At 42.3% G+C, this 19,906-nt stretch overlaps 2 protein-coding genes across 6 annotated transcripts in view; one reads left to right on the forward strand and one right to left on the reverse strand.

Moving 5' to 3' along the window:
• Nucleotides 1-11,160, reverse strand: part of LOC134477928 (endogenous retrovirus group K member 19 Gag polyprotein-like) — a 57,231-nt gene extending 46,071 nt beyond the window's left edge. The window contains exons 1-2 of one of the 2 annotated variants that reach the window (XR_010050241.1): nt 11,024-11,160; nt 3,904-4,140 (exon numbers count right to left, since the gene is read on the reverse strand). The gene's annotated coding sequence lies outside the window, so the exon portion shown is untranslated. The remainder of the gene's footprint in view (nt 1-3,903; nt 4,141-11,023) is intronic. The other variant, XM_063257602.1, reaches the window with a different exon arrangement.
• Nucleotides 10,824-19,906, forward strand: part of Mtdh (metadherin) — a 55,110-nt gene continuing 46,027 nt past the window's right edge. For all 4 annotated transcript variants that reach the window (XM_013143986.3, XM_003479895.5, XM_013143987.3 and 1 more), the window contains exon 1: nt 10,824-11,390. In XM_013143986.3, the coding sequence (XP_012999440.1) occupies nt 11,010-11,390 (381 nt within the window). In that variant the 5' untranslated portion in view covers nt 10,824-11,009. The remainder of the gene's footprint in view (nt 11,391-19,906) is intronic.

Raw genomic sequence — 19,906 nt, forward strand, 5'->3', positions numbered from 1 at the left:
GCCATTAGTGCCTGGAACGGTGATTTCCAGCATTACCATAATTTCTATTTCTGTTGTGGGTACCAGAAATAAAAGGTGTATTATTAGAAGGAACAGAGAAAGGGCCATTTCTGGTCCTTAACATGGTCGAGTGCTAACGAAATTGGAGCTCTGAACAGTGCTGAAGAGAAAGAAATGCCGCATCTTCAGACAATGCTCAGGAAACACCTGGGAGAAGCTGGCGACTTTCAGTTTCACAAGTTACCAGTAAATCCTAACGGTCGGCTCCTTTCAAAACGGAGATTGGTGTAATGAACTAACTTCTCTCACCTTCCCCATTTTTACTTACAGGATCGTGACCGCCACATCACCTGGTGGAGGACCATTATTCGCCCATGGCCTCCCCTCCCCATTGTCCACTGCCTCATCCCCATTCTTTCCCTTCATTCTCACCCACCTCCTGGAATCTCACCTGGCACAACGCAGCAACAGCCTCTTCCCAGCTCAGTTTCCAGCCCCACATGCATTCATCTTAATGCCACACCCTCCACCTCGGAGGCGAGCGCCAGAAGTGCCTCGAGGGAGACAGACACCCTGCCTGCCCTGGTGGAGTCTGTGGTCTAGCAAGGTGTGCGGCCAGCCAATATGGTGACTTAACCCAGGTCTCACCCTGTGCTGTGAACTGAATTCTGCCCACCACACTGTATCTGTCTCCCTGAGACTGTCTTTGGAGACTGAGACTTGAAGACAATCATTAAATTTAAATGAAAGCGTAAGACTAAGGCCCTGGTTGTCAATACTGGTGCCCTCAGGAGAGGAAGAAGCCAGGCACGGTGCACATGCGTGTTATCCCAGTACTAGAAGCAGAGGCAAGAAGATCCTAAGTTTCAATCGAGCCCAGGCAACTCAGCGAGACCCTGTTTCAAAATAAACAGGGTTGGGCTGGGGATTTAGCTCGGTGGCATAAGCGCCTACCTGGTAAGTGTGAGGTCACGAGTTCAAAACCTAGTACCGAAAAAAAAACATTTAAAAAAATAAAAAGGCTGAGGATGGAGCTCAGAGCTACAGCGACCTTAGGTTCAACCCTTGGAGAGTACTACTGAGTACTATTCTCTAATTCCAGTTTCTTACAGCATAATGGCAAAGTCTGTTCAACTTCGGTCCTCCTGCCTATGACAAAGCCTGAGTATCTGGAAGAACAGGCTAAACCCACAGCACAAACAGGGGGTTTTCTTACTTTAGTTGAGAAAAAGTACACACGGGAAACTAAACAAGCTTTTAGGAATAAGAATCATAAAGTAATATAATTACCTGCTTTGTAAATTTGCATCTATGCAGCACATCCACACACGAAGGGTTCACTGCTGCTCACAGAAGAGTGGGAAGCTAACAATGATCTAGAGCCAAAACTACATGCAGTTTTGAATGTATTAGGGGCTTTTCATCTTTATGTTTCCTAGGAAATGATAACCTAACACATTTAACTGAAAAAGACATGTTACCCACAGCAATATCTTTCTTCAGTCATGGTGATAGGTCGGTACTCAAGCTATCCAAGCCCTCACCTACATTCACTAAGAGTCATAGCACAGACCAAATGAATTCATCTGAGGAGTAACTTGAGGCTGGCATGTGCCTCACGCTAAGCCAGGAACAAAAGAAAAAAGAAGGAGAGAGAGAGAAGAGGAGGAGGAAAAGCAAGAAGCAGGATCGGGTGGGGCTGAATTAGCAGCCAGCAATTCATCCAGTGGCTTTCTTAGCTGTAGCAAGGACACAACGGTGTAATAAATTCACTGACTTTTAGGTTCTGCTCCAGTTTTTGGCAGCTTCTGAGTGTCCGAGCCTCCTAATTTGCATAAACACTCTGGCCCTTCCCAGGGGTACAGCTGCTACCCCAAGAGGAGCGATTCATTTTTACCTCAAAGTATTATTTTTATCTTTCTTTCAGGAGAGGTAACTTATGACCTCTGAAGGAGGTTTTTCCTCTTAGTAATAAAGGTTTCACAGCCTTAAAAAATGTCTTAAAAGTTGACTGGAACTTTAGAAGCCAGTGGACTTATTAATAAATCACACTCATGGACATGTCTTAATACGTAGTGGTAGCAAAATTCGGTAAAGTGGGCCTCAGAGAAGCCCAGCTCTCAAATAAATAACACAATTCTTAGGAAGTTTTCCTGGGAAAGTACATTAGGTTTAAATTTTACTAACGTATATATGACTCAAAGTGATAGTCTAGGATTAGCAGTCTCATTTGACCCAATTATACCCCATGTTGGTGTCCTTCCAGAACAATTAAAAACATCATAGCACAGAGATATATATACACAGCTGTTTATAGGGGCACAGTTTGTAATAGCTAAATGTTGGAAGCAACTCAAGTGTCTATCAACTGAGGATGGACAAAAAAAGATTTTTTTAATGCAATGGAGTACTACTTAGTAATAAAGAAGGATAAAATTGAGACATTTATAGCTAAACAGATGGACCTTGAGAGCATAATCCTAAGTGAAATAAATTGAACACATGTATAAATATCACACTCTATCTCTCTGCTGTGAGAAACTGAGAATATAAATAAATCATAAAGGTACAATAGATAGGTGAAATAGGAAGAAACTGTAGAAAGGAAAAGGGAAATAGGGGTGGGGAGGAGGAAAGGAAGGAAAAGAAAGGAAACAATGAGAAAAGAAGGATACAATTAAAACGGAGCTTTGTCACTGGGGAGGGGAAGGAGGCTTGAGAAGAGGGGACGGGACTAGGCAAACGAAGGAGAAGGAGCCAAGGTGTAACACGTACAGACACAAATTCCCCCCAGTGAATGCGGTCACTATGTGTGCCTAAATTGTACCAATCAGTTTAAATTGTAAAAAAATTTTAAAAAGTGCTAGTCTTCTTCGAGGAAATTTTCCTGTTTCTATAATAAGCCATTTACTAATTTGTAAAAGATGAGTGAAAACTTACTTTATTATAATTGAAAGGACAATGTATAGTTACATAAAATATTCAAACAATTCAGAAGGCTATGTAGCAAAAGTAAAAACCACTCAAAATCCGATTCCTAGACATGGCTATTATAAACTATTATAAAATTTTGAGGAATATTGTTCCAGCTGTGTATCCACGTATACACATTTCTAAGTATTGTATATCCATGTGTACACACACATTTCTAAGATGTTAATCATCTATATTGAGAATGTTATTGTGTGAATTGATTTTTCTCACTTAGCAATGTAGGGTTCCACATCACTGAATGGTTGATATACATGAATATATATTATCTTCTTTAATAGCTGTATAATGTTCCTATCCCTATGTATTTATTTAATTTAATATATTTAATCACTTCTTTAGATTTTTTTCCTAGACAGGACCTCCCTATGTGGTTCAGACTGTCCCTGACCTCACATGGATTCTCCTGCTTCAGCCTCCCAAATGATGGAATTACAGGCATTTGCCACCATATCTGGCCTTTTTTTTTTTTTTTGGTAGACAATAAACTATAATATAATGACTACGTGATTTTACTTTTGTGTACTTGTCCAGTTGTTTCCTTTGGACAACTTTCAAAAGGGCATTTATTTACATTTTGAGGTCTCGATTTTATTGATCTATATTGCTGAATTGCTTTATAAAGTTGTCTGCCAACTTACTTTCACCAAATCTCCAAAAATACTTATCTTGCACAATATTGCACAATATTGTTCACCTTTTCCAATGTTGGCAAGATAATGGGTTTATTAGTTTTATTACTGGTGTAACCAATCACCAGAAACTTACTAATTTACAACATTTTCACAGTTTCTGTGAGCCAGGAGTCCGGCCAATGAACCCTGGCCTCTACCCTCAGGTCTCACTGGGCTGCACTCAATGTGTTGGCCAGAGCTGGGGTCCCACTGGAGGGCTCGAGTGAAGAACGTTTACCTGCAAACTCCTCACAAGGCCGATGGCGGGATTCAGCTCCTTTTGATTGCTGGATTGAGAGTGTCTGTTCTAGAAGACTGTTGGGACTGCCTCGGCTTCTTGCTGCTCATACCTCTTCAACATGGCAATTTGCTTCACCAAAGCCATCAAAGGAGGTGGTCTGGGGGGCTGGGGATTTAGCTCAGCGGCATAAGTGCCTGCCTTGCAGGTGTACAGTTCTAAGTTCAATCCCCGGTACTAAAAAAAAAAAAAAGGCTACCTTATAGATCAAAGAAGGTGGTCTGCTTTTGGAGAGAAGTTGCACACTTTTGCTTTCGTTGTCTGATCAGAGTCGACAGTACCTGGAGACTGAGATATTCTGTTGATTTAAAGGAAGTGACTTAAAGGAGCAGAACTAACAAGGCTGTGAATACCAGAAGGCAGGGGTCACTGAGTTCTATTCCAGGAAATGCCTCCCCCAGTCTGTACCTTGGGCTCCAAGGGTTTGTGTCATTTCACGTACTAAACACATTCATCCTCTCCTAAAATCCCAGCAACTTTTCAAAGTCCAGAATCTCATCACCCAATCAAGCCCAAGATGGTCACAGGGATGCACGCCTGTAGTCCCAGCTACTGGGGAGGCTGAGGCAGGAGTTCCAGGTCAGCCTGGATAATATAAGCAACAAAGCAAGATCCTGCCTCAAAATCTGGCCTTCAGTCTGTTAATCAAGCCCAGTGCAGTTAAAGAATCTCACATGAAATATATCACCAGGAGTGCAACCCCTCAAAACCCATGGACCTTAAAACCAGATGCAAATGGGAGGCACAATAGCTCCACAGTCCACAGCAATCTGAAACACAACTCAGCAAATAGTGCAAGCTCCTCGGTTAGCTCCAGTCTGAGGATAATTTTCGTGGGTCTTAGCTGCACTGTCGGCAGGGAGGGTGACTTAGCTCTACCTTTCTTCAGGGCCCCCCTTCCTGACTCTGGGAAGGCGGTGTAAGTGTGAAGAGCTGCATTTTCCTGTGGCTTCTCGCTGGCTACTAGACTTTTGCTTACTTTCTTTTTACTTTTTCTTTCTTTTTTTAAAATCTTGCTACAATTTTGGAAGTCCAAACTTTTTTTTATTTTTTATTCCCTCTCAGTCCATTTAGCAGTGTTTTGGTGCTATACCTTTCTCAAAATCTTTGGGGGGGCCTTCTGTGAATTGTATTGGGGTCCAAGGGTTTGGGTCATTTCACGTGCTAAACACATTCATCCTCTCCTAAAATCCCAGCAACTTTTCAAAGTCCAGAATCTCATCACCAAATTAAGCCCAAGATGGTCACAGTGATTTTCCTTGCTGAAACAAAATAACCAACACCCAAAGTTAAAGGGAGAGGGTTTATTTAGCTCACAGTCTGTGCAGATTTCAGTCCATGATTGGCTGGCTCCAAGACAGGGTAGCACATGGCGGAGTTCATGGCCGTGGAAGACAGCAAAAGCAACAAAAGAGGGAGACAAGCTTCTTTCCAGCCTTTATACTATATCTAATCTACCAGGATTAGAGTGGTACCAATCCAATCAGTGGACTGAACCAAAAATCATGTATCCTTAATCCCAGCACCCTGAATCCCAGCACTGCACTATTAATCAATCACACACTGTAGATTCAGCCACCTTCGAAAAAACCCTATGAAAACATGAGGCTTTGGGGGGACATCCAGACACAAACAACACAACTACACGGGCTAAAAGTCACACCTATGACTATTCTGAGTAAGACCTCTACCTTGGACTCCTGTTGATTTCACTGAGGACCAATATTCCTTGAACTTCCTAGATGACCTGTGATTTCAACCGTCTTACTCGCTTCCCAGGTTCTTCTGCATGAATATTCAGATTCTTTCATCTTTCTGAGATTTTAACAAAATGTTACACAGCCACCCCCTCAACTTTTTTTCTCTGCCACTTTTCCTGATGGTACTTGGGAACTATTTCAGCTCTAGCATCTTCTCCCATCTGAAGAAATGGAATTTTCAAAATCAAGGCCTTCTGATCAAGCTCTCTTAATTTATTTCTTTCTTCTTGTATTTTTACCATAAATATTAAGAAGAAACTCAGTGGCACTCTTGACACTTTGCTTGGAAACATCCATTGCCCTACACCAGTTCATCATTTACACATTCTGCTTTCTACATAATTGCAGGAAACACTTGAGTAACTTTTCTGCTGTTGCAACAGCAAACAGAAACGCCAAAACAACACCCAGGATTTGGAGGCAGATTTATTTAACATCAGACAGGCACTTGCAGGGAATCAGTTGTCCCTCAAAATATCAAGCCTCAAAGGCCCAGTGAGAGAGGTTTTTATGGGGTTGCAAAAACAGGGTGTATGTGCAGAGGTAGAGTACTTGGTTGTTTTTGATTGGTTCTTACAATATGTATTATAGTGACCAACTGTTTCTAGGAGACAAAAGCAACTGGAACTGTAACAAGAATTGTTACCTGGGTAACTAAGAAACTGAAGTGTACTGGCTGGGGTCGGGGGCATTTTCTGTTCACTGTTATGTATTGAAAATATATCTTCCTCCATTTCCAAAAACATGCTCCTCATTCCCTTTTGAGCTTGGGAATGTTATTAAAGCCCATATATCTACTAACAGTGTTTTCAGAGCAATTTGGGCTTTTGTAGGCTCTTCAAAAGTCTTCTGACCTTGACCATTCCTCGGTCTCAAACCCATACCCACATTTTTAGCAGCACCCTGCTCCCAGGTTCCAAAATATCCAGATCAGGTACCTACGCAACAATAGGACCACAAGCTTAGTAGCTTTAAATAACACTGTGCTGGGGCTGGGGATTTAGCTCAGTGGCATAAGCGCCTGCCTTGCAAGCAGGTGTCATGAGTTCGATCCCTGGTACTGATAAAAATGAAAAAGACAAAAAGTAAAATAAAATAACACTGTGCTGTCAGTTTCTTGGGTCAAAATAGGGGCACAACCTATCTGGCTTCTATGTTTTAGGGTCTCTTAGAAAATATTAGGCAGCAGTGGAGTCTCACTGGATGCTCAGCCAGGGAAGGATCTAGTTATAAACACATAAGACTGCTGACAAGATTCATTTCCTCCAGTCATCACCCAAGGATCTTGCTTGCTTGGTGGCAGTTGGTGAGAGATCAGCCTCAGTTTCTTGCCACATAGGCCTGTCTCCAAAGAACCCCAATTCCCCAAGGCCAGGAAGACGGGGCTACAGTCTCATGTAGCACACTCAGCAGTGACAGCTCATCCCCTTTTGCTACACCCATGGATCAGAAGGGAAACACAGATCCCCCATTCTCAAGGGGAGGGATGACACAAGGGTGTGAATGCTAAGGCAGGGATAACTGCAGCCAAGTTCCAAACACTTCAATTAGAGGAATATCTTTGTATCATGTATGTGCGGCCATTTGTCTTTTTACTCACACCAACATTAATACATTCTCTTAATTATGCTCAGGGTACCTACCCACGTGCTATACATTATTATACTAGGTATAGGATATAGTACAATGGTGAGCTGAAACAGACAAGTTCCTGTTCTTGAGGAAATTACAATCAGAAAGGGAGAGAAACTAATTAGAAGAATCATTGTGAAATTACAGTTTTGACAAATATTATGAAAAGTTCATGGTGTTATAAAAATATATAACCTGAGGAAGTGACCGGCATTAGCAGTGAGGCACAGCTCCTGGGAGAAAATGACATTTTACTTGAAATGTCACCAATAGGCAGCAATTTACTAAGAATGCAAGGAAATGAACTGCACGCTCTGGGTCATTCTTGACTACCCCCTCTTCTTGAGTCACCAAATCCCATGGACTTCATAGCTTACACAAGGTTCATCGCTATCCAGACACATGTTTGGTGGGCCACTGGTGACTTCTCATGCCACTCTCTTTTTGCAACATCCTAACTCATCTCTCAAGACTTAACCATGTGGCGTGTAGTGTTCTACTCTGAACATACAGAAACAGTCTCTCCTTTCTCAGTGATATGAAGCACTTTAGAGGTACCTCGTCACCCCTTTTCCATGCTCATCTCTGTCATGCAGACTTCGAGCCAGCAGGAAGGCCATCTATTAGGATGTACTCTTGGAATCCAGGGGAAAGAGAAGGAAGCTGGATTGGGCAAAGGGAGAGCAGAATTGAGATGCGGTATCAACAGTCCTCAGCCAGCCCCACAGAGGGTCCCAGAGCTGGGAAACTCCTTAGGATTGCACCAAGTTTGGGCAAGAAGGCCAGAACTTTATACCCCAAATCCAGTCACTGGATGTCAGGTATCCTGAAGAAGATATGACCCTGGCTGAGGAAATTTTTCTCAGTACTCTTCCCAAAGCTTCAAGTGGTCATGGGCGGTGGGCCTTTCCAAGGCAGCTGAGTCCAGCATTTGTGATTGGTTCATTGTCTAGCGCTGGGATTGGCAGTATAAGTGTTGCATCCACCCAGGGGCAGATAACCCACATACAACATAAGGGCGGGAAGGAGGCATGCTTTCTCCCCTTTTGCCCTGTTCACTTGCTGCTTGTGACTGCCATAACGGCTACTCCCTCCGCCATACCATCCTGCCTTGCAGCTAGCTGAGTATGGACTGAAACCTCCAAAAACTGTAAGCTAAATAAACCTTTCCTTCCTTTGCTTTGGTCGTCAGGTAGTTAGCTCAGTGGCATAAGCACCTGCCTTGCAAGCAGGCAGTCGTGAGTTCGATCCCTGGTACCAAAAAAGACAAAAATAAAAAATAAAAAAAGGAGAGAAAAGTAACCAAGACAGTCCCTCATTCCTGAAGGGAGATTGGGAGATAGCACAACACCCACTATGATCCTCAAGCTCAAATCAATTTTAAGCTACAGCTTCGTGCCACTTACACAGCATGTGACCCTGAATTCAGCACTAGGTTTTGAGATTTTTGAGGACAGATACCATGTACCTAAAGGAAAGAGTTGAAATTTAATAAAACTGTGAAGGGGGACTGGAGATTTAGCTCAGTGGCATAAGCGCCTGCCTTGCAAGCAGGTAGTCGTGAGTTCGATCCCTGGTACCCATAAAAACAAAAAAGACAAAAAAAAAAAAAAAAAAAAAAACTGTGAAGAAATGGCCGATGGAGCTTACTCACTGGACAGCAGTTGAGATCTCTTTCAGATTTTTTTTTAAATTTTAAAGATAGTAAAATACAACAAAACAAGATGGAACAAAGCCAATCAAGACAACGCAGCAAAATTGGTACAGAACTTGAGAGCAGGATACTGGGATAACAATAATAGGTACCATAGTATATCTTGTGCCCTTCACAAGAGTTATCCATTCAGTCAGATATAGCAAAATCAAACTATAAACAAGACCCTATAAAGCCAATCAAAACAGAATACTGAATAGAGCAAAACAATTAATCAGAACAAAGCAAAACAATATTGGCTTTCAAAGACAAGATAGAAGGAAATCCCCCATATTTGCATACTGTCAACCTCCCAAGAGATGTCAGACCTCCGGCCTCAGGCCTGCATAATCAACCAAACAATACAAGCATTTAGTTGCTTCATGTTCCATAGTTGCGATCCCACACGCCATTAGGTTCATGGGAGACACTGACTTGCTCTCCCTGGTGTGCCTGCAGCTTGTGGCACTTATCAGGAAGGCTGACTGGTTGCTTTCTTGGTCTGACTTGTTTTCTCCCTGGCACACTCGCGGCTTACTTGAGCCGCTTACCAGGAAGGACGGCCAACCGAACTACTTAGGAAAGTCACGGCCCTTCGTTCAAAATAGATATGTAATGTTATAAATCTTATTTCAAAAATCTGAATAAAATGTGTTAACTTTTAGAGTTCACGAGGATCCTAATGACACCTTTCTGGTCTTACAATCTTAATTATAAGTCTGCATCAAGTGAGCATAAGTAGTTTACTTTTATTATTTACAAAACTCTCACCCATTAATCACTTGCATTACACACTGCTGAAAAGTAGGTCAAAATACCCATTACATTTGGTTCACGTTTTGGTTGTATTTGGTTCACTTGTTCACATGCCAATTATGATTTAATTTACATTTTCTTATAGCAAAATGAAATTTAAATATCACACGAATGTACGGTAGCTGCCAAACATCTTTGCACTTAAAATCTGAAAATGCAATTTGTTTTCCTACAAACGCTACTTCCCACAGTTAGTCAACACACGGCATATATGTATTTGTTTAAAGGAATTTTTGAGACACCTTTAGCAGCGTTGTATAAAAGCTTAAAATAAAACACAAGGAGCAAACCAGTTTTACATGTAAATACAATCTAATGTGCTTCATCATATTACCTCCTGTTAAAGCTACAAATTAGTGGGAAAATAATAGTGCCGCCCACGGGCTTCCTGACTTTGAAATTCTGGGAACGAGACTCCGGAGTGAACGATGACCTCAGGGAGAAAATTCATTTGTACTCCAACATCATCCCAAAATCATAAATGACAGACCCCGCCCCCAGCAACCGGGGAGGGGCTGAAACCTAGACCCCGCGCCCCAGTTCCGTGCCTTTCCCAGGCCGCCTTCCACGGGCCCCTCTCTAGCACTCGCTTGGAGCGCCACGTCTAGCTCCGCGCCACGGAGAGACGCTTCCCCCACCGGGTCCTCTGGCACCAAGTCCAACCCCCCGCCCGCTCCGGGTCCCCACCCGCCGGAACCCAAGGTCCCCGCACACCCCACTGAGCCTACGTTCAAGCTCCGCCCACATCTCCGTCCACGTGATCACGTCACGCCCACCGCGCTCACGTGACCCGCGGCAGCCCCGCGCACGCCGCGGATCACAGCTTCAGCCGCCATTGTTCCGCCAAGGGAGGACAGCGGGGCCAGGCGCCGGCGCCGAGACGCCGCTTAGCGGCCGCCACTGGAGACACTCCCTCCCTTCTCCCCCTTCTCCTGGCGGCAGGGGCTGCGTGAGGCTGATACGGGGGCACCCGAGAGCACCCCCGTCCTCCCTGCGGTGGCGGCGGCCGAGCCCCGGCCCCGTCGCGAACAGCGACCGCGATGCGCTCGGCCTGAGGCGGCCCGGACCTCGGCGCCGCGCTCAGGTCTTCGGCGGCGTCCCCGCGCCCGGGTGTCAGCCTGCGAATCCCCCTGACGCGAGGGAAGATGGCTGCGCAGACCTGGCAAGAGGAGCTGGCCCAGCAGGCCGAGGAGGGCTCAGCCCGGCTGCGGGAGATGCTCTCGGTCGCCTTGGGCTTCCTGCGCACAGAGCTGGGCCTCGACCTGGGGCTGGAGCCGCGGCGGTACCCGGGCTGGGTGATCCTGGTGGGCGCCGGCGCTCTCGGGCTGCTGCTGCTCGTACTGCTGGGCTACGGCTGGGCCGCGGCGTGCGCCGGCGCCCGCAAGAAGCGCAGGAGCCCGCCCCGCCGGCGGGAGGAGGCGGTGGCCGCGCCGGGCCCGGCCCCGGACGACTCGGCCCTGCTGCGGAGCGTGCGGGGCGAGGAGCCGAAGAAGAAGAACCGGAAGAAGCAGCCCGAGAAGCCCAAAGTGAGTCGGGCCGGCGGGTGGGTACCGCTGGCCACGGGAAGCCGGGCCCCAGCCGCGAGCGTGCATATGCGGTCGGCGCGACCTGAGGCGCTGGGCTCCCCCAGGACCACTGGAGGCGAAGTGGGGTGCACGCACGCCCGGGAAGCTGGGAAAACCTGGGAAGCGTGAGGTCGGACCGGGAAGCCCATTTTGGAGGAAGTAGGTTAAGGGCCTACGATAGCTGTGCAGAAAAGTACTCAGAGGTCAAGCCGTCTTAGGAACCTTGGTCACCGTAGTAGCAAAGCCTTCCAGCGGGGCTGCACGTGGAGCCGAGTGGGACCTTAGGTGACGTTGGGAAGTTGTGGCGAGATCTCCTCGAAGGCAGATGTCTGTCCTAGCTCTTATCCCAGTGATAGCCAATGGAGGAAACACTTGGTGACCCAAAGAGGATTAAAGCTGTCCGTTCTAGACCTGCTTCCATTTTAGTTAGTACTGTTAAAGGGAAATGGTTACACACTCTTGGTTTGAATGTGGCCAGTCGAGGCCGGAACAGGAGCAGGGCAAGAGGGAGTCGGTTACCTAATAGTCTTCTGAGGTTTGTGTGGCCCTATAAGAAAGCGCTAAAGCAAGTTCAGTGTAGAGGTCTGTTGTACACTCTACACGTGGTGAGGACCAGAAATTGAGTAAAACCGCATGACAGGGCAGAACGGTGAAAGATGAAAGAGTGTCTCTAACACCACATGTGGAAACACTGAAGGCACACATCCCTTTTATCTGGCAGTCGTGTTTTGCTTCCAGAATTCTTTATTGCCATTCTCCCGTGGTTCTATTACCTTTCATACTTTATCTTTGTAAGTACTTTAAAGTTGAGCAAATTGAGAATATGGAGAGTGTGCAGAATTAGAAACATCTAAACTTTTTATATTCACTGAGTTAAACTCTTCATCTTTTAAAAATTTTTTTCAGTACAATTCAGTAAACCAGTGCTGAGGCTTACTAGAAGACGTTCTCTCCGATGTGTTTGTGGGCAGTGTTAGATATGCACCAATAGTTGAGTTAATCGTAGGGGCTAGCATTCGACTCAGATTCATAAATAATTACTGTATTATTCTTTAAACTCATAAATTAGCCTAATAGAGATTTGAACATAGTGTTAAGGTTTGAAGGTGGGAAACTAATTCCATGGAGGGATAGAAAAGTTACTGTACAAAGTGGAGAGTATCGTTGGTAACAACATTAGAGATGTCACAGGTCACAGTGTATTCTTAGGCTTGTATAAGAATTTACATTCTGCTTGCTATTAGGAAGATGCACAGATGAAACCTAGAAAAGGGCATAATTTTTGTTGGTGTTAACTTAGAAGAGAATATAGAAACATAATTAAAAATTGTATAGAGAGCATCAAGAAAGTAATGTTATGGTGGAAATAGAGAAGTTTGTTCCAGGGCAAAAGAAAAAGTGATCCTGAAAAAAATGTACGTGTTAATCCTAAAGCCTTGTGTGAATGTGGCAGGATGTGAAATTTTCAAAGCCCTCTTTGGGGCTTCTAGAATTTCAGATGAACTGGAGGCAAGAGACAGGTGCTCCAAGAGCCCATCCGAAATGCATGGTAACATTCGGATGACTCATCTAAACAGTGAACACTTACATGATGAAAAACAAGCATTAGGCTTAGTAGTATCCCAAATGAATTTTAAAAAGCCTAGTATTAGCTTCGAAGAAGAGTGCAGACGGCAGGCCGTGTGGTTGAATCTTAGTTGATTGAGAAAGTACATCTTTGCTTAACAATTGTCAAACATGTACTAGAGGTTAACTGAATCATGAATCAACATTTACAGAATTGTGACCTTCAAATTTTTGACTGCAACTGCAATAAGCAAGATGTTTTACAGCACACCAAGCTCTCCTACTTATCTTTGTTTAATATTGTGACCCATAAAATTAGTTTCACATTTGACTGTGAGGCCTGACACAGTTTGAGAAACTTTTATTGAGTTAAGTGTAAGCTGCTTTTTATTTAGTATTTGTTTTGTGACTTGTACTATGCTGCATATTCTTGGAGAAAAGCAAAATGCTGCTTACAAATACAAGGCAGTAAAAAGGAATACAATATTTATGCAGTCTCACTGAGAAAGGGATACAAAAGTAAAGGCTCAACTTCTCCTGTACAGGTCCTTTATTCTATTTATGGAAAAGGTTATATAGTCAGGTATCCTGTTTGTGAATTTTGTATCCATGGGTTCAACCAACTGGGAATCAAAAATAGTTTTTAAAAAAATTTCGTGTAGGGGCTAGGGATATACAGCTTAGGTACAAGCCCCTGCCTGTCAAATGCAAGGTCCTGAGTTCTATTTCCGGTACAAAAAAAAAGTCTATACCACATACAGATTTTTTCTTCCTATTGTGCCCTGAACAATACAGTATAACACTACTTACATAACATTTGCATAGTATTGTAAGTAGTCTAGAGGTGTTTGAAGAGTAAGGATGTGTGTAGGTGATATGCAAATACGGCACATACTTTACATAAAGGACTTGGACACCTGCAGATGTTGGTATCCTTGGGAGTCCTGGAACCAACTCCTGAGATACTAAGGGGCTGTTATCCATATTAGGAAAATGAGCAATACAACCCATGTGGCCCCTGACAGGCACAAAATGCCTAAACATAGAAGTTGGCTTTTGAAGTGACTAGGAAATGGGAGCAAGATAATGGGAGAGACAGAATCAGCAAAGGCCCAGGTTTGGAGGAAGATGATCTACCTGGCAAGGATAGGAAGCTCTAAACTCGAGTAAAGCATTTAACCATACAGGTTTCGCTTATCTTGGTATTTATTGAGTGACTGAGTGATTGAGACAGGGTCTCATTGTGTAATTCAGACTGGCCCCAAATTCACTTTGTAGCCTAGACTGGCCTCAAACTCTCATCAGTCCTCCTGCTTCAACAGCCCAAGTGCTGTTTACCACCACAGGCATCTGGTTTGTCTTATTTGTAAGCTGGAGATCTTAATTAAATTGAAATATTGCAAGATTTGCCAGGGGTGGTGGTGCATACCTGTAATCCCAGCACTTGAGAGGCTGAAGCAGGAAGATTGTGATGAGTTTGAGACCAATCTGAACTGCATAGCAAGACTTTGGCTCAAGAAAAAAAAATTTGCAAGATTTCTCTAAGTGCTGCTGTCTCTATTTGCCATAGTCACACTGTGTGCTTGTTAGAGGAATTTTATTTCTGAGTCCTACCACGGATCTTAAAAGTTCAAATTCTGGATTTGGGTCTGGAGAATCTGCTCTTTGCTTTGATTTGAGATAGATCTGGCTGCCCAGTCTACACTTGAAATGTTGGGCTCAAATGGTTTTCCTCCTGCCTGAGTCTCCGGCATAGCTGGGGCTATGAGTGTGTGCCTCTGCACTCAGCTTTTAGGAGTGTGCATTTATAACAAGCTTTCTTGGTAACCCTTGTCCATTGCTGAAATAGAGCTATGTATAAGACCCCTGTTACAAAACCTCCTGTCTAAGTGGAGCCATGTTTAATCTTACAATCCGTTTATTATATATCATTCTGAAATATATTCTAGAAAATTACATACTTTGGCGTGGGTGGACAAAATTTCACTGTATGGACCAGGTTGGCCTGCATAGTAATCCTTGTTCCTCCGCCACCAAAGTGCTGGATAATCCCAGGTGTAATCCGTCCTTGGTTTATTCAAATACGTGCAGTGATATAAACTACTACAATTTCTTTGAAAGGATGTACCATCTTTTCATCATGTTTTGCTTAGATACACTTTTATTCCATTGTTTTTAGTTTTCTTTCACCTCATTCCAAATTGTTCAACCCCTATTTTCAAAATTTGTCTCTTAATAATTTGTGAAATAGGTAGTATTTAGCTGTTAACATTTTCATTTATGTCAGTCTTTTGGTAAGCATATTTTGAAAGTTTTTATCAGTTTGGTTTTACCCTTAATCTTGCCTAAGTCTTTTAGTATGTGAATTGCAGATGTTCCGCTTTTAAAACTATGAGAGGAAGATGCTTTCTTTGGGGTAGTTCAGTTCTTGAACTGAGGGGAGGGGTCTGAGAATTGAACTGAGTTGTCTTACTGAGCTATAACCCCAGCCATTTTTTATTTTGAAACAGAGTCTAAATTGCCCGGGCTGTGTTTGAATTTGTAATTATCCTGCCTCAGCCTCCCAGAGTGCTGGGATTATTGATGATGGCCTACCTTGCCTGCCTAATTCTTGGCATTTTAAAAAATCATTATCTTGGCTGGCACAAGGTTGTGAGTTCAATCCCCGGTACCAAAAAAATTACTATGTTTTATGTGTTTTCATGACACCTGAATTCAGTGTAGGTTTCAAGCAAGTACTTGATGTTTTTTCACTTGACTTTGGATTTAGTAAATTGGATAGGTCTCAGATAGTCTTTAACAGTTTTGAGTATGAATTTCAGCATGTAATCAGGGTCAGTTTCAAAGATAATTCATTTTAATGAACAACTACTTATATATTAGTATAGGAATTTTCCACAAAGATTTGCCATAGTGTAGTTATTTTTTCTTGTTTGGTAGTAGATAACCTTGCCCAGTGCTTGGCACTCAAAAATATAATTACTGAATTATACAGCCTGTTTTATTCTTCACACTAGGCCACACGTATTCATTATTTTTTGCAGTTGAAGGTGTCCTTTTTTTCTGGCTATAATTTTGTAAGGGTCATCCTTTTACCTAGGTTGTTATTCTAATGGTATGTAACTTTTTTTGTAGTTGTTACTTCTGTTTCAGTTTTTATGCCACTCCTTATTACTTTTTACTTAGACTGTTCTAAGGATATTCTAATTGGTTTGCCTGCTTTCAGTCTCTCTGTTGCCAGATTTTCTACCCACTAATGTCAACTAAATCTTTTCAAGCCCAACCCTGATCATGCGACTTTCACATTCCCATCCCTTCAGTAGATCTCCCGTGATATGATAAAGCAACTCTTTATGACCTAAACCTTGGGTTTGTATTCCAGTGCTATTTCTAGGATAAATAATTCTGTTTAGACTTCCGTGGGGTTTTTGTGTGTTTTTTTCCCTCAAAAGGCTGTTTCTTCTAATAATTTCTTTTTGGGGTGTGCGTGTATGTGTTTTATCCTTTTAAGGCAAGATCTCATGATGCAGTTGAGGCTGGCTTTGAGCTTACTTTGTAGCCCAGGCTGGACTCGAACTTGCAAGGACCCTCCTGAGTGCTGAGATTACCGGTATGTGCCATCATGCCCAGCATCTTCTAACAGTTTCTACCAATTTTTTAAAGCCTAGCTGCAGTGCTGCCTCTAAAGCCTTCATTCACTCATATGCTCCTTGCAATGCCTAGCATTAATATTCTGTATTTTGTAGAAACTGTAGTTGCCATATATTTAATCAAAAATGGCCTAATGCCACCATTCATTAGTCTACAGTATCTCAACACTTCATCCATATTGGCAGCATAGAATACATTAGTATTTACACACAGAAGAAATTTTATAAACAGATTGATATAGTTGGTTCTATTTTTCAGCAGTAATGTTCTGTAAAGTTCTTGCAACCACTAAGTTAGTGAATGCTGACTAGAGCCTAGGAAAAATATATGTGGGTTCGTACAAGCCTCTGGTCACAGTATTTTTACCAACCAATCAGTAGATTTGTTATGTGTGTATTTCTGTTTAAAGATGCCATCTTTAGTGTAGATGATTAATTAACATTAAAATAGCTAATGTACCAGAATTCATGCCTGAACAAAGCTTTCCAGATAGCCTCTTTTTCTCATTAAGGAACAATGCAGCCTTCTTGCAAATCTCTTAGGAACACTAGACAACGTGTCAGTGTTGTAGTTGGGCGCTATTTTAAACATGAAGTTACAAATGAAAAGCACAAAAATGGAAAATATGTGGCTCTAAATAGGGCTTACAAAGAACACTTGTTTGCAGTTATTAAAAAAAAAAAATGGAATAAGGCAGAGTGTTGCCTTAACCTCATGTAGGAGCTATGGGACAACTCAATTGTTTTTGTTTTTTTGCAGCTACTGTGCATGTCCTCATGAATGCAGAGGTATCTCAAGTATTGATTTTGTGATTACCAACTTTAGTGAGGAGGAAAAAATCATCAGTACAAAGTCAATAGGTCACTTGCATGTTTGTCTCTGTGTATCTGTATTTGGACTGTTCTCATCTCCAGAACCTCATATTTAAGTCTGTACTTTGAGATAGGGTCTCACTTTGTAGTTGAGTCTGGCCTTGAACTCATTATGTAGCCAAGACTGGCCTCCAACTCACACTGATCCTCTCACGCACTGGGATTACAGACATGGCACCGCCACACCTGGCCCCCATCTCTATAAATGGCAAATTACCATCCATTTGTTAATCAAACCAAAAGTCTTTAAGAATTATCCTTGATTTTAACTCTTTCTCTCACCTCATATCTTCCTTCTTATCTAATGCATCAGCAAAGTACAGTCAGATTTACCCCCAAATACATGTTCAGTCTGATTTCTTTCCTCTCTTACTCCTGTCACCTTAGCTCACAGGCTCTAGCAGTACACATCCCTTGACTGCCTCCAGTCTTCTTTGTTGCCTGAAACCAAACCTTTGGTAGCTTTTGCATTCAAAAATCTTTCTGAGACCTTTAGGATTCAGCAGTTGTTTTTTTTTCTAAACTGTTTGCTTGCTTGCATTTACTGCTTAGAACTACACTGTTCTCTCTTTGTAATCCATTGCCTTACATGAACTGGAATTAACAATTTCTCTCCCTATCTCTATTCTTCTGTCCTTATCAGTCTTCGAATCTCACCTTAAAAACCTCAAAAACCATCCCCAAGATCCAGGCATGGTGGATCCCAGCGTTCAGGATGCTGACGCAGATTTATCACAAGTTTGAAGCTAGCTAGAACTGTACAAGGATACTCTGTCTCGGGGAGGGGGCGGGGGGAACCACCATCCCAGAAAATCTTTTCCTGATCATAGTTGAGATAGACAACCCTTTCTGTTTTGTCTCAGGGCTCTTTATGTTTGGGGTTTTTGGCGTGGTTGGTTTGTTTTCTAATAAAAAGAAAACATTTGGCTAATTGTTTAGAAAGCGCAGGGATCTTCACAAAATGAAATAGCAATATATATGCAGATTTTGCAAATACGGATTATGTGTCTTATTTCTAAGATTTATTCTCTGAGTTACAGAATGTTTTAAATTGGAGTTGAATTTTAAAATAAATAAGTAAATTACTATATCTGAAGCTAAAATTTATGTAAGTTGATAATGTACACAACATTTGGCAGGGGAAAAAACAGTTACTGACAGGTTCTGTCTGGGATTTGTATCAGAGCTCTTGACAGTTAAAACAGAGAAATTAAATGAGACTAGATCTTGCCCATTTGTTAAGTAATTATGTATAGCACTAGACAGGTGTACATGGCATGAACTCCAGAATTAGTAGTTACTATGAGGCTCACCTTATAGTTCAGCCTGTCAGCTAAAGATGATGCTGCTTTTGATTTTTCATACTGTCTTGTCTTTTATCTTTTTGTGATAAGTATAAAGTATATACACACATGCCTTCTGTGTGCTCAGTCTGAATTTCAGCTAAGCAGATTGAGACTCTAAAACATTAACTTAACCCAGGAAAACACATACTTAACCTTCAAAACTCATACTGTTTTAAAGAGGGAAAAACGAGAGCATAAACCTTTAGTCTTGTATTTTAGGATTACTGTTTTATTTGATTGATTGATTGGTTTGTTTTGTACCAAGGATTGAACTCACAACCTTGTGCTTGCCAGGCAGGCATTTATGCCACTGAGCTATACCCCCAGCCCGTAGGATTACTGTTGTATACTTGCTTTTCTGTAGTAGATTTTGGCTTCTAGAGGGCAGAAGTTAAGCCTTGCTTGTTTGTTTCAGGGGTTCTACATGCTACCATGTTTGTTTACTGAGCATTGAGTAAATGAATGCATGGTGAATATGCAATTTTCTTAGAAAACAGTAAAGGGAGAACCTGTTTTGTTTTGTTTTGTAATAATAGTACTGTTTCTAGAGCAAGTCTGGACTATTTTTAGTCTACTTATCATTTGTGATAGGATACATCTACTTATCATTTGTGATCTGTTATCTTCCCAATTTGTGTCTGAAGCATTGTGCCTGATAAATGTGTGTCTGGGGGCTGATTTAATATTTATTATGAGCTTGCTATAAAAGTGATGGTAATATTTGGATACAGTCAGAAGGGATGGAGCATCATAATTTTGGAGAGAAAAATATTAGGAGAAGGTGATTCTGAGCAAATATACTTTGATACAGACTTTCATTTAGTGTATTCTATGAAGATACTTAAAAGATAAGTACAGTTTTCTCATACTTAAAAATGATGAGCTCAAAAATTGAACTAATTCAGGGTCATAGTGGTACACACCTGTAATGTCTGCACTCGGGAGGCTGAGGCAGAATTGCTTCTAGTTCAAGGCCACGCTGAAGTCTATAGTGAAATCCCATCTCAAAAAGGCTCAAAAAAAAAAGACTGAGTTAGGAAAA

Source organism: Cavia porcellus, unplaced genomic scaffold (assembly GCF_034190915.1).
Source record: "Cavia porcellus strain 051 isolate PalLab524CR breed Dunkin Hartley unplaced genomic scaffold, mCavPor4.1 scaffold_10, whole genome shotgun sequence".
Lineage (NCBI taxonomy): Eukaryota > Metazoa > Chordata > Mammalia > Rodentia > Caviidae > Cavia > Cavia porcellus.